This window comes from Plutella xylostella, chromosome 30, assembly GCF_932276165.1.
Source record: "Plutella xylostella chromosome 30, ilPluXylo3.1, whole genome shotgun sequence".
Taxonomy (NCBI): domain Eukaryota; kingdom Metazoa; phylum Arthropoda; class Insecta; order Lepidoptera; family Plutellidae; genus Plutella; species Plutella xylostella.
The window spans coordinates 246,928-260,836 of record NC_064010.1 but is presented as its reverse complement, the minus strand read 5'-3'; the positions used below and the strand labels follow the sequence as shown (position 1 = coordinate 260,836).

The window sequence follows — 13,909 nt, the reverse complement described above, 5'->3', positions numbered from 1 at the left end:
AATGCTAAGAGCATTTTCTACCAGCCAACCTACAGGAGGTACAGGAAAACTGGTACAAAGATGTGCATGTGATATTTAGTCGCCTGTCATCATATTAAATTATGTCAGTTAGTACAAAATGTATTTACATTTATTTAAATACAATTTTAAACCACTAACGTAACTTTTGGAGCTACAAAAGCTCTTTTTCTGTCAACCGTTAAATAATATGCCTATGTCTCTTTTGAACTGTGAGAAAGCCTTTGATTCTATGAGAAAGCCTTTGATTCTATTGAGCTCTGGGCGATGCTTCAATCCCTTCAGCGGTGCCATATAGACTATCGCTATATCGAGGTGTTGAGATGTATGTACAATGCTGCCACAATGTCAGTTCGATTACACGAACATAGCACAAAACCGATCCAGTTGCAAAGGGGTGTGAGACAGGGAGATGTTATTTCTCCGAAACTGTTCACCTGTGCGCTGGAAGATGTAGAGTGGAAAAGACTGGGCATTAACGTCGATGGCGAATATATCTCTCATCTACGATTTGCTGATGACATAGTTATTATGGCGGAACTGCCTCTGTGGTCTAGTGGTAGAAGCTTCGCTTCATGACCCTGAGGTCCCGGGTTCGATTCCCGGGTGGGACCATCAATTTGTGTTTCTAAATTGTGGTTCTAAGTTTGGTTAGGACATAGAAGGCTGATCACCTGATGTCCGAAACAGTGAAACGATCCATGCTGTCGGATGGGCATGTAAAGCAGTCGGTCCTGCGCCTAGCTCTCTCCAGTCGTGTCGGTTAATCCGTCCCATTGGGTTATGAGAGTGATGGAACAGAGAGTGCTCCTGTGTACTGCGCACACACTTGGGCACTATAATCTACTCCTGCGTAGATGGCTGATCTCAATTGAGATTGGCCGCCGTAGTCGAAATTCGGCTAGGAGGACATTATTTTATTATGGCGGAAACGCTGGAGGAGTTAGGCGAAATGCTCACAGACCTCAATGATGCCTCTAAACAAGTTGGGCTGAAAATGAAGATGGACAAGACAAAGGTCATGTCGAACGAACATGTTTCATCATCGCCCGTAACTGTAGGAGGTGTCACCATCGAAGTTGTCGATCAGTATCCCCTACCTAGGTCAAGTGATCCGATTAGGTAAATCCAACTTCGATAAAGAGGTAGCTCGTAGAATCCAACTCGGATGGGCAGCGTTCGGGAAATTACGACACATCTTCACTGAAAACATACCTCAGTGTCTGAAAACATAAGTTTTCAATCAGTGCGTGTTGCCAGTGTTGACTTACGGAGCCGAGACGTGGTGCTTCACCAAAGGGCTTATCCACAAGCTCAGAGTTGCTCAACGTGCTATGGAAAGGGCTATGTTAGGCGTGTCCCTGCGAGATAGGATTCGTAATGAAGAAATCCGCAGGATAACTAAAGTTACCGACATAGCCAAAAGGATTAGCACGCTGAAGTGGCAATGGGCTGGCCACGTAGCCCGCAGAGCCGACGACCGCTGGAGTACAAAGGTTCTGGAGTGGAGACCCCGTGTCGGCAAACGGCGTGTCGGTCGCCCCCCAACCCGTTGGTCTGATGATCTGCGGAAGGTAGCGGGAAGCCGCTGGATGCAGATGGCGGGTGACCGTTTGGGGTGGCGATCGTTAGGAGAGGCCTATGTCCAACAGTGGACTACAGAAGGCTGAGAGAGAGGGATGTCTCTTTTTATGTATTTGTTCAAGCGCAAATTACCACTTAGTGTAGCTGTCAAGACGGGCCTTATTTTGCCACAGATAGGTCAAATACGTAGCATTATATGTTCTTTAATACGTTCTTTACACAAGAAGTCCAAAATTGGATATTTGGAGAAATTTGTACTACTGGCACAAAATCCAATACTTCGATTGTCTAATATGCCTTCAGAAGTTCAATATAAACCTTCCTCAAGATCCATTCCATCACATGCTACACTCGTCTTGGCGAGCTGTAAATCCCGTAGTGTGTGTATACTGTATATATAGTGTTGTATACAATAATTACAAAAGGAAGGATACGCCCGCCAGAACGTTCTGTCAAAAGAAAATGACACCCCATACAAATTATGACAGATTTATGAGATTGTAGGGTTAACACGAGGGTGTAATTTCCTAGAGCGGTTGGGCCTGTCCTTACGCTAGTAATGTATAAGTCAATGGTTGTATATAAGCGTGTATGTAGGGTCGGCTAGGTGCGCGGCGCGAGGGCGGGCGGCGGCGGCTTGGGCGGCAGCTTGGGCGCCTCGCTGCTTGTTATTGAGCTGCGGACAATAGGTGTGGTGTTAGGAATGGGAGGAAAACTATTGTGGATTAAAATATACTGTATATGTGATGTGGAGTTATAGAGAAACCAACTTAGAAAATCGGTATAGTAAGCCGAAAAGGATAGGTTATTCTGAACAGCTTTTGTTCTGCGACTTCAGAAAATTCGCAATTTCGCCTGACTGAGTCCTCTCTTTTTGGCTTATTATATTATCACTTCTGCAACACATTGACATTGAAACATTATTAGAAAAGAAAAAGGTAAGTTCGTTTAACTATATGGATAAAATAACATAATACATTCACAATATGGAACTTAAGCGAACATCTAACACAGCATCTAGTAAAAAAGTGACAAAACATAACAAACAATGGGAAGACCAAACTTCTATATAAAAACATAAAAAAACAACAAAACTTTTACAGAAACAACGACAAAAACACCAAACATATTATGCTGATCTTGGTCTAAAAGCATCTAAAGGCCACCGACTCAGCATGTGCTGTAGCAGCACGGTACTCACTCCGCGTCCGCGTCTGTATCGTCTTCTTCTATAATCCGATCATCCAGAGGTTGGCTGGAAGATAATCGACACATTTGATATGACTGCAGAATCTCTTATACCACTCTTTACATATTATGTTTTTGTTCTAGCAAGGACTATGCGTAACAATGATTATTCATGGTGAAAGGATTGGTACAAAAGGAGAGTCACCTAATACTAATGCTCGCCTGGGGCACTCTGGCCACGCAACTGACGCTTATCTGAGAGGCTGCTGAATGATCATATAAGTGACATGTGGACCAGTCGTTCAACCTAGTCAGAGTGCTTGAAAACATCTGACAGTCGGGTTGCCCACTTACCCGACAACTCTCTCAGAACTAGCTTGCTTGTGTTGGGGTCCACCAACCCGCACTTGGCCAGCGTGGTGGACTAGGCCTAAACCCTTTCTTCATTGGCAGGAGACCCGTGCCTCAGCAGTGGGGACGTGATGATCTGAACCAGAAGGGCTAGCACGGGGCGCATTTAAGACGTGACAAGAGTTTTGCATCGCGCTCACTCACATCGCGCAGCCTTAAGAGCGAGCTCGACGGAGAACTCTAGTCACGTCTGAATAGCGCCCCGTGCTACAGGGCCAGGGCCGGTTAGTCAGACAGTGGTCAGTACTCACGTGGTATTATTAAGATGCCGCCGCTGCAGGATGGTGGAGTGCGCGGGGCGCAGCAGCTCGGGGGCGGGCGCGGGCCGCGGGGGGAGGGGGGGCGGCACGGAGCCCGCGGCGCCCAGGCCGAACTGCAAGGATTACAACATGGTCAAATGAGAAAAAAGAAGATTTATAATCTACTAGCTGTTCTCGCGAGCTTCGCCTTAATAAGTTTTCCCGTGGGAATTCCGCGATAAAAAGGATGTCAGCTAACTCCATGCCAAATTTTATTAAAATCTGTTGAGCCGATTTGACGTGAAGACGTAACAAACATACACACTCACAAACTTTCGCCTTTATAATATTAATAGGATTAGAGCCAAATCTGTAGCAACACTTTTTACATCTCATGTGTTCAAAATCTAATATTTTTAACTCTACATTTAGAAATCGAGCAGCGAAGGCGGCGGTGGGTGCGGGTACAAATGTTTTTAGTACAATTCATGATGATGATGAAGAGAAAAGAGCTGTTTTTAAATCGATGCCATGATCGCTCGCAACAGGACTTATATCCCATTCAACGGGGAATGACATCTGACAGAACCCATATCATTGGAATGGGATATAATTTATCGTAAAGCTTCACTGTCTTCTCTTTCTACTATCCTTTGTAATAATTTCCAGCTGAAAATAATAATGAGTGAATTCCTTACCTGGTGCAGCGGCGTGTGCGGCGCGGCGGGGTCGCGGCGGCGGCGCGGCGGCAGCGGCGGCGGCGTGCCGCAACTACTCGACGCTGGAACAGTATGAGCATGTTACTGGAGCGGTGTTTACACGATAAGGAATAATGAAAATGTTTTGAAAGTTAAAATAAATTACTAAATGGGGGACTTTTAGGGAATTTAACTGTACTACTACTTAAAAACTTTGTTTAACAAGTGTTTAAAACGAGATTTGACAGATTTTGTAGGCGTTTGACAGCGCTAAAAACTTTAACAGAACTGAGAACAGACTCTGTCTAAGTTTTAGTGGTAAGTATGAGTTTGTATTAACTGTGTTTATATAGTGTAAGTATCTGTATATCTGCCAGAGTGGCTGTTACTTGCTTGTCGAGTAATAGACGAATCATACACAAGGATCTATCTACAGTAAACATAAACAAGTTTGTACAACATCAGTATCAGTCTATGTTACCTGGCAATGGCGCGGGGGGGTGCGGCGTGAGCGGCGGCGCGGGCGGGGAGGGCGGCGGCGCGCGCTGCGGGAACGAGAAGGCGGGCGGCGCCGGCACAGGTCTGAGGGAGATGGTGATATAATGTAGATAGATACACCTTTCTTTACACCATTACCCTCAAATTCATAGACCGTATTTTAAATTTACAACAAGGTTAAAATTTACTTTGAAATAAACGAATTTCGACTCTTTACGTCAGTCAAAAAGATGAAATTCGTATGTCACAACGTCAATTTTAAACCTATTGTAAAATGTCGAAAAGCTCTATGAATTTGGGGGTAAATATACTATTTAACCAAGACAATGGAGGCGGATTCTGAACTATTTTGCCACTTAAAATTTACATTCATAGAGTCAATTTAATATCAAGGAATATTGGGTTATGATAACAGTAGTAAAATAAAATTTTGTGCCTTCATTTTGGAGCTGCTGCCCTTATTTTATCAATACTGGACACGGGAAATTAACATATCAAGACATTCATAAATATAGATTTTTGATTTTACTATGCATGAATGTAAAATGTGTACTTTTAGATTAGCTTTCCTACATTATACGTTTTGTAATGCATACGCGTGTGTTAGTATATACCTGTCGCCGATGACTTGCGGGCTGGAGGGGGGGTGGTGCGGGGAGCGCGCGGGGGACATCGCCGGCGCTCTGTACGGACAAACATATATTGGCATTATTACGATAAATAATAAATATTCATGGAGAAACTATAACCTGCTGAAATGATGAGCGTAAAGAGCAGGTAAATATCGATCAGCAAATGTTGTTTTTGATGAAACATAGAACATTAATATAATAGAGTCTGACTTCCCAGGATTCGAGTTGTAACGATACAAAGAGACCACATAAAGAAATATACCAATATTTGGAAAATTTAGACTTAAAATGCAATAAAAAGAGCATCAAAGGCGCTATAATGTCATTGCAATGTTCTTCTCATCTGTGGGTGTATTGTTGTGTGAGTGAGAGGCGAGTGACTCACCTGGATAGGTCGTGGTGCTTTGGGCTCGGAAGGGGTCGGTCCGGCGGCTCGGGCGCGGCTGTAAGATATAAACACACATGTTATTTATATTCATTTTGACACTTATTATACAAAAGCGCTTGAAAAGACTTCATGTGCATTTTGTTGGTACTCCAAAATAAATAAAAACGAATGATGATTTTTATTTCATGTTTCTACAGAGTGTTGCAAAAAGGCCGAAAGGGGTTGAAGGGTGATTCAGGGCTCATGCTATATTTTACAAAGAAAAGATTATATTTTATGGTGGTCTCTGGTAGTTTATATGTGTGTAACTCACGTGTGTCGGGGGAGGCGGGCTTGCGCGGCGCCAGCGGCGGCCGCTCGTCCGGGGCCGCTGTAAGTAACAAATAGAATTATATCTACAATTAACTGACAAATTTACGGATAGGAGTTTACACAGATACATACTAAATATAAATATCAACGACCAAGACCCGAGTACAAATATCTGCCCCAGTCGGGAATCGAACCCGGGACCTTCGGCATAGCAGTCAGGGCCACTAACCGCTACTGACGGCCATTCGACCGTCAAAATGGGATATAACTATGATGATGTGCACGTACTGTTATCATGCGGCGACACGGCCCGGCGCGGCGCGAGCGGCGGCGGCGACGCGGGGTGCGACACGCTGTGGCGCGGCAGCAGCGGCGGCACGCGCTCCTGTGGGCACATGAGTGTCAAACATGATGCATAGGATTATGGTGAACTACATTTGAAGGGTACAGGAAAATAATCTGAAGGCACAAATTCTAATTGTAGTGCTGCCAAAAGCCTTCATTTGGGGAGACATTTGAAAGGTTTCTGAAGGCTTCAGAAAGATTTGTGTGAGTAATTGAGTATACACCAATTCTAATTATTTGGAAAAAGGTGAAAGCACACCGCAAATATTGCTCTTACTAAAGATTATCTAAAACCACACCAACACATATCACACTCTTTTCTTTGTAAATTTAGCATGGGACTTATAACGTTTGATTAAAAAAAATTATACAGTATTTAACAAAGTATAGTCATCCAGCTTACTCCCCTCTCTAGCCGAGGTGTCACTGCACGGATATTCACACCGTCACACATGACACTGACCGTTCTAGCCGAGCGGCCGTGGCGTATATTCACACCGTCACACATCGCACTAGACGCGCGGCTGTGTGTTACCGCACGCATATTCACACCATCACACACGACACGTACCGCACTGGGCGCGCGCGGCGGCTCGGCGCTGGCGTAGAACAGCGCGGCGTCCACGATGGCGCCGCGCGGGGACAGCGCCGCGCGCCGCTCGCCAGACCCGTTGCTGGGATAGAGAGAGAGAGTGAGAGAGTGAGTGTGAAGGGATTAAATCATCAAAGTAATGTCCTATGTTATATAGAACTGCATTGAATGGGTGTAAAATATGAAAGAATAAATCGTCCTGCGTATCTGAGATTACTTATGGTGTGCAAACTGTTATTAACGTAAATGGATCAATAAATTATTATTTATGTATATGTTAGACGGGAGACTAATATCAGAAAACGTGTCAAGGACGCTGACCGACTGCAATGATTCATTCACGATTGTACGTATTACTATAAAATATTATGAGAAAACGTGTGATACACATTCAAGCATTATTTCTGTTAAAATAGAGTTATGCTCACCGCTCGTGCCTCGGCGAATGCCTTTCTCTCGGCGAGGGGGGCTCGTCCCGCAGACTGATGGATGATCTGAAAATAAATAATATTATAGATTCTAGATTGTGTACCCCAAGTGCATTGTTCTCATTCAAAAACGACGATAAGTAAGCATAAATGTACTGTGCAGCGATTACAAGATTTTCGAACCTCCGTTAACGTTGCTTATCGTCAACTGTCACTGTCAAGATGTAAGGCAAATTTGTAAGTTCCAAAAGTGACTACGTTGGCGCTATTCTTTTTCCATATTTTTTTATTTATTTATGTTTGTGTAGTATCAAAAACATTATAAAATTGCCACGTTAGCCCGTGATAGGCCCTCAGCTTGCTTGCGAGTGACCTCTGACTACCACTTCGGAAATTATAATCATGGGTATAGACTACACACACACACACACACACACACACACACACACACACACACACACACACATACCTTGACGACAGCGTGGAGGACTTGGTCTTGTCGAACAGCGCCAGCCCCTTGTCGAAGAGGCTGAACGAGCTGCTCGAGCAGCGCTCCAGCCGCGGGCTGACTAGCGAGCTGCGGTCTGCAACATACCAATATAACATGTAAATGATAGGATAAGAAAACACATTTTTTAATTTTTTTAGGGATAAACAAACATATGTACCTTAACTTTAAAAACGGAGACACCCTGTATGCAAGGTGTTGCAAAAAGGGTATAAGTATAAGGTAAGGGTAAGCCGAAACCTACATGTTATATCTAAGACCGAAAATTAAAGCTGAATTTCAAAATTCGCCAAATTAAAATTTCATTTTCCATAGTAACTTTGTTAGTCACATGAATTTTAACTTGAGGGAATGTTTTTTTTCGCGAATTTCGAAATTCTATTTTCATTTTCGGGCTTAGATATAACATGCTGCACATGTAGGTTTCGGCTTAGTATACCCTTTGTGCAACACCCTGTATATACCCCTGTAGGTACGTACCGTCGTGCGACATGATGCTGAGCGAGGAGAGCGAGGTGCCGTCCCACGCCGAGCTGCCCGTGGGACACAGCTGGGACACCCTGTATATACGTAGGTACGTACCGTCGTGCGACATGATGCTGAGCGAGGAGAGCGAGGTGCCGTCCCACGCCGAGCTGCCCGTGGGACACAGCTGGGACACCCTGTATATACGTAGGTACGTACCGTCGTGCGACATGATGCTGAGCGAGGAGAGCGAGGTGCCGTCCCACGCCGAGCTGCCCGTGGGACACAGCTGGGACACCCTGTATATACGTAGGTACGTACCGTCGTGCGACATGATGCTGAGCGAGGAGAGCGAGGTGCCGTCCCACGCCGAGCTGCCCGTGGGACAAGGCTGGGACACCCTGTATATACGTAGGTACGTACCGTCGTGCGACATGATGCTGAGCGAGGAGAGCGAGGTGCCGTCCCACGCCGAGCTGCCCGTGGGACACAGCTGGGACACCCTGTATATACGTAGGTACGTACCGTCGTGCGACATGATGCTGAGCGAGGAGAGCGAGGTGCCGTCCCACGCCGAGCTGCCCGTGGGACACAGCTGGGACACCCTGTATATACGTAGGTACGTACCGTCGTGCGACATGATGCTGAGCGAGGAGAGCGAGGTGCCGTCCCACGCCGAGCTGCCCGTGGGACACAGCTGGGACACCCTGTATATACGTAGGTACGTACCGTCGTGCGACATGATGCTGAGCGAGGAGAGCGAGGTGCCGTCCCACGCCGAGCTGCCCGTGGGACACAGCTGGGACACCCTGTATATACGTAGGTACGTACCGTCGTGCGACATGATGCTGAGCGAGGAGAGCGAGGTGCCGTCCCACGCCGAGCTGCCCGTGGGACACAGCTGGGACACCCTGTATATACGTAGGTACGTACCGTCGTGCGACATGATGCTGAGCGAGGAGAGCGAGGTGCCGTCCCACGCCGAGCTGCCCGTGGGGGACAGTTGGGACACACCTGGGGACAAACAAATTACAGATTTATTTTATTTTATCGTATTCGGAAAACTTACAGCTATCTTAAACTAGTTTACATTTATATGATGCATCTAAGAGCCATTTAATAGTTTTCGCATATGGTAGTAAATTATTATAAAAAGAAAAACAGTTATGGTAAGTTTAATTTACACATTTCGTAAAACTACGCAATTAGCAATTACAAGAAATAAATTACGCTAACAGTGAGAATAAGAACTTATATTGTTATTTTAATAATACAAAAGCTAATTGTTTGTCTGGGAACCAAAGTACTCCGATGCCAAATTTCTTTTCAACGATAATAAACTACTAAGATAAAACATGACATAGACATACAGTACAAAGCCATATTTTCTATTGTGCCTGGCTGTTCTTTTTTGGCACGCGTCATAGAACGTCAAAGAACAGATTTTATTTCACGAAGCCACAAGAAAAAGAAGAACGAAAAAGTACTTTTCACTTTCTGGAGACGTAATTTTTACGTCACGTCGACATTAATTCTACAAGTTTCCTGCGCAATGTGTCATTGTGTCAATGGAACATCATCTAATAATGGAATCATGTGTACAAATAACTTGTAGTAACGGATACTGAGTGGGTATAAAGTTTATAATACTGTAATGTTACTGAGGACACGGTCAGGTGTAAAGCCTCGAATTCACTAGGGCACAAGTTCTGAGACTGTTACAGAACACCTACGGTGCGTGTTCTCAGAACATTTTGGTAACATGTCGTTATACAGAAGTCGCGCACGCGTCCACACTCTGCAACAGCGGTCGCTAGACCTAGTAAAAAAATTATACTCTATGCGCTAGACTGATGTCGCAGGAAGTTCTGTCTCGCGAGCCAAAACACGGAACCTGTTCTGCGACACGTAGATGTCGCTGTATAGTCGCGTGCGACGTCGCAGAACAGAGCGCGACGTCGCGGCGACACGTAGACGACATGTGCCTAGACAGGTTCTGCGACAATTTGTCGCCTAGTGAATACGAGGATTTAATTGTGTAGATTAATACATTCTCCATTGGTGTAACATATGTAACAATGTATACTCAGTGAGCGTATCGTCATTGCTCGACGTAGAGTGGTGTGGCGCTCTATTGATAGTGTAATGTGATGACTGTAATAATGGTTTATCCGTGTGTAAAATCAGCTGCATAAGTACGTACAGTTCTCCCATATTAATAATGCGCATGCAAATCTTCGCAAACTGTCGTATTCCCGGAAACACCCGAATCAGTGCCTTAAACAAAGCACTTGCATTTTGATCCTTGTTCGAAAGAAATAGTAGTCAATATCATGTGACACATAATCGAAAACAATTTGGGCGGTCGGTGGCTGTCACCGATCAGTCAAGGGTCTCAAGGTCAAGATCAGTATTACTTTTGTGGAATTATAAAGAGCTGCAATTACACATCGTTCTTGTTATTTTTTTCAAATGTGAATTTAATTTCAACTTTAATTATTTTTGACGATGCCATATTATGAGGCACATTTAAGAATAAAATATGCGTCACATTGATAGACTTCACTTTGCCAATAAAGCCACACCCAAAAGACCAAGTTTGTAATTGTAATATTATTGTGAATGATCAGCGCTGTAAATACTTTTGAACTGAGATTTTAATGTAAACATTTTTATTAATGTGAAATTATCAGTGCTGTAAATACTTTTGAACTGAGATTTCAATTTTTTTATATAAACCTGTGTTTGAAATCCATTTCTCCTTATAATATAAACCTTGTGTTATTCAAACCTTCTTTCATCCATCTTTACATCAGCTTCAGTAAGACACTTGAAAAGTACCTACTGTAACATTTTCGAAGTAAATTTTAATATTATGGAATATTATGAATTATCGAATCAAATTTCGTTACTGATAAATCAATTATCTCCTTTAGCACCAATTACATAATTCTACTAAAATTTCATGAAGAAAATGCACTTAACCACTCTAAATACATAATAGTTTTCTAACGCTCGGGAATACGACCGTTGCCGAACAATGACGAAGATTTCTATGTGCATTATCAATTTTGGGGAACTGTAGGTGGTCTGAAAAGTTTCCGACCTCAACGTGAAGATGGTAGCACACATCAATTATAGTCAGGGAATGTAATTGTGCATCTTCTGACAGCAACACTTCAAAGTTTCAGCCATTTTTGACGCGCGGTTTTTATTTTACAGTCGTTTGAGTGAGTCGATGTGAGCATTTCTGTGAAAATGGAAAAAATCGAGTATCGAGCTGTCTTAAAATATTTGTTTTTGAAAGGGAATGCCCCTACGCAAATCAAAGATGAGTTAGATTCTGTATACGGGGACTCTTCACCGTCATTTACCACAGTAAAATTTTGGCCAGCCGAATTTAAACGTGGTCGTAAGAGCTTCGGAGATGATGAACGTTCGGGACGTCCAAAAACTGCAACTGCTGACGATAACATCGCTAAAGTTCACCAAATGGTGTTAGACGAGCGCCGATTTAAAGTGAGAGAGATAGCAGAGGCAATGAAAATGTCCAGAGAACGTGTTTGTCACATATTAAATCAAGATTTAGGCATGAGAAGGCAGTCCGCGCGTTGGCTGCCGCGTTTGCTAACGTCAGACCAACGACGTGTTCGAATGAACATTTCCAATGCTCTGTTGGCGCAGTTTAGGCGCAATAAATCCGAGTTTTGGCGCCGCCTAATTACTATATGAGAGACTATGTAGAAGAATAAAAATAAATTTTAAGAAAAAAAAACTTGTATCTATGTTAGGTCGGAAACTTTTCAGACCACCCACGTAACTATACGCTTTCGAACCTTGTCAAACTCACTAACTGCCTCTTCATTCCCTCAAACAATGACATTTTGTTTAGTTGGTACAAAAGTGTATAGCTGCTTAAGCAGCTGACTGTACCTACTATAAGTGTAATATATGCAACAATGTATACTCACTGAGCGTATCATCGTTACTGGACGTGGAGTGGTGGTCGTGGTGCGCGCGGCGCGACACCTTCACTTGTTTCAGAGACAGCTCGGGGTACATGCGCGGCTGAGGACAAACGACGTGATTAGAATTATACAGACACAAAAATACGATAAAGATAAAGACCATTTATTTGTCACAACTTGGTCATGTGTTACCCTTAGGCGTAGAAATATCTAGTTGTCTAATAATAACATGCAGAATTTATAAGCACAGTAAAAAAAAACATTTTTTTATCTGTGTACTCACGATCTTGGGCATCTGCTTGGCGGGCGGGCGCGGCTCGATCTCGAGGCTCTTGGCGTACAGGTAGTTGGTGATCTCGTTGTCGTCCATGCCGGGGAACGGGTCTAAAGACTCCAGGAATGCCTGCAATTTACATGTTTTTTAACGACATAGTCCTAGCTTAGCTAAGAAGGATAGACTTAAAAGTGATTTGCACAAAAGTCCTTAAAAGTATGTATCCATTTGTCACATAAAGAAAAGAAGAAGTTATGAAAAAAAAACAGATGAAGTGGCAGTGGCCCAGTCATAAGAGCCGATAACCATCGCATCTGGGTAGAGTCTAGGAATACCGAAATCCTGTAAAATATAGCATGGGTCCTATGACGTTTGATGTACAGCAGTGTACCTATCCTCTTCCCCCCGGACCTCGATACGAGTCAGTTGTGCCAAAGACCGCTATTAAATTGTTTTTGTAAATTGCATTATTTTCAAAATTAGTTCTACATTAAATCAACCACAGTACTAGGAGTGCATAATTGAAGAGGAGCGCTGCGAGTTTGGTGTCTGGGTGCGCGTGCGATCTTATGAGTAACAAGGTCAGTCAAATACGCTAACTAGTGACACGAAGGGAGACGGACTCTGTCTAATACTTTCAACATCAAACATAAAGTTGACAGAGCTCTACTTAAACTGGACGGAAAATCATTTTGTACCAAATCGTCGATCGCCACCATTTAAGCGTGACCCCTGCCCGCTTAGACGTTACTTGACTACAGTGTTGCGTTAAAGGAATATGCCTCTTAGACGCTCTCCACCGACACCTAAAACTACAACCCAAGGAGCTTCGCATAATCCAATAATTCAAACAACTTCACAAAATAATGCTGCCACAACCAGTAACTTAAAGATCCCGAGAGATGATGACATAAGTATAAATGTTACACAGCGAAAAAAGAGTGATAGCGACGCCGGAATTAAATTGTACATTAAAGAAATGTTTGACACATTTAGTGGTGACATACAGCAGCGCTTCGTTACCCTGCAAGAATCTGTTACGAAGATTAAGAATCAGAACGATGAACTACAAAAAAGCGTTTGCTTTCTCTCCGATTCCTATGATTCTTTTCTGAAAAGATTTGAAATTCTGGAAGCCGAGAAGATAGAAGATCGGAAGTACATTAAATTATTAGAGGAAAAGATCAATTACATGGAACGCAAATCTTTCTCATCTTCCGTTGAGATACGAAATCTACCCAGTGATCAGTTCCAGACAAAGAGGGAGATTACTGATGTAATAATGAAGCTGGCCTCTACTGTAGAGTCTCCTATAATTTTGGCAGAAATAAATGATGTTTATCGGCAGCGTTCAACTAGTA

General features: G+C 43.5%; 1 protein-coding gene across 1 annotated transcript in view; it reads right to left on the bottom strand.

Annotated features, from left to right (window-relative positions):
- Positions 1 to 1,703: 1,703 nt before the first annotated feature.
- Positions 1,704 to 13,909, bottom strand: part of LOC105387722 (protein son of sevenless) — a 39,511-nt gene continuing 27,305 nt past the window's right edge. Inside the window, exons 25-38 of the mRNA XM_048631923.1 lie at positions 12,558 to 12,677; positions 12,278 to 12,374; positions 9,240 to 9,320; positions 7,803 to 7,917; positions 7,334 to 7,399; positions 6,885 to 6,987; positions 6,257 to 6,353; positions 5,970 to 6,026; positions 5,654 to 5,711; positions 5,251 to 5,319; positions 4,633 to 4,720; positions 3,453 to 3,574; positions 2,804 to 2,857; positions 1,704 to 2,278 (exon numbers count right to left, since the gene is read on the bottom strand). Coding sequence (XP_048487880.1) covers positions 2,206 to 2,278; positions 2,804 to 2,857; positions 3,453 to 3,574; positions 4,633 to 4,720; positions 5,251 to 5,319; positions 5,654 to 5,711; positions 5,970 to 6,026; positions 6,257 to 6,353; positions 6,885 to 6,987; positions 7,334 to 7,399; positions 7,803 to 7,917; positions 9,240 to 9,320; positions 12,278 to 12,374; positions 12,558 to 12,677 — 1,200 coding nt within the window. The 3' untranslated portion in view covers positions 1,704 to 2,205. The remainder of the gene's footprint in view (positions 2,279 to 2,803; positions 2,858 to 3,452; positions 3,575 to 4,632; positions 4,721 to 5,250; positions 5,320 to 5,653; positions 5,712 to 5,969; positions 6,027 to 6,256; positions 6,354 to 6,884; positions 6,988 to 7,333; positions 7,400 to 7,802; positions 7,918 to 9,239; positions 9,321 to 12,277; positions 12,375 to 12,557; positions 12,678 to 13,909) is intronic.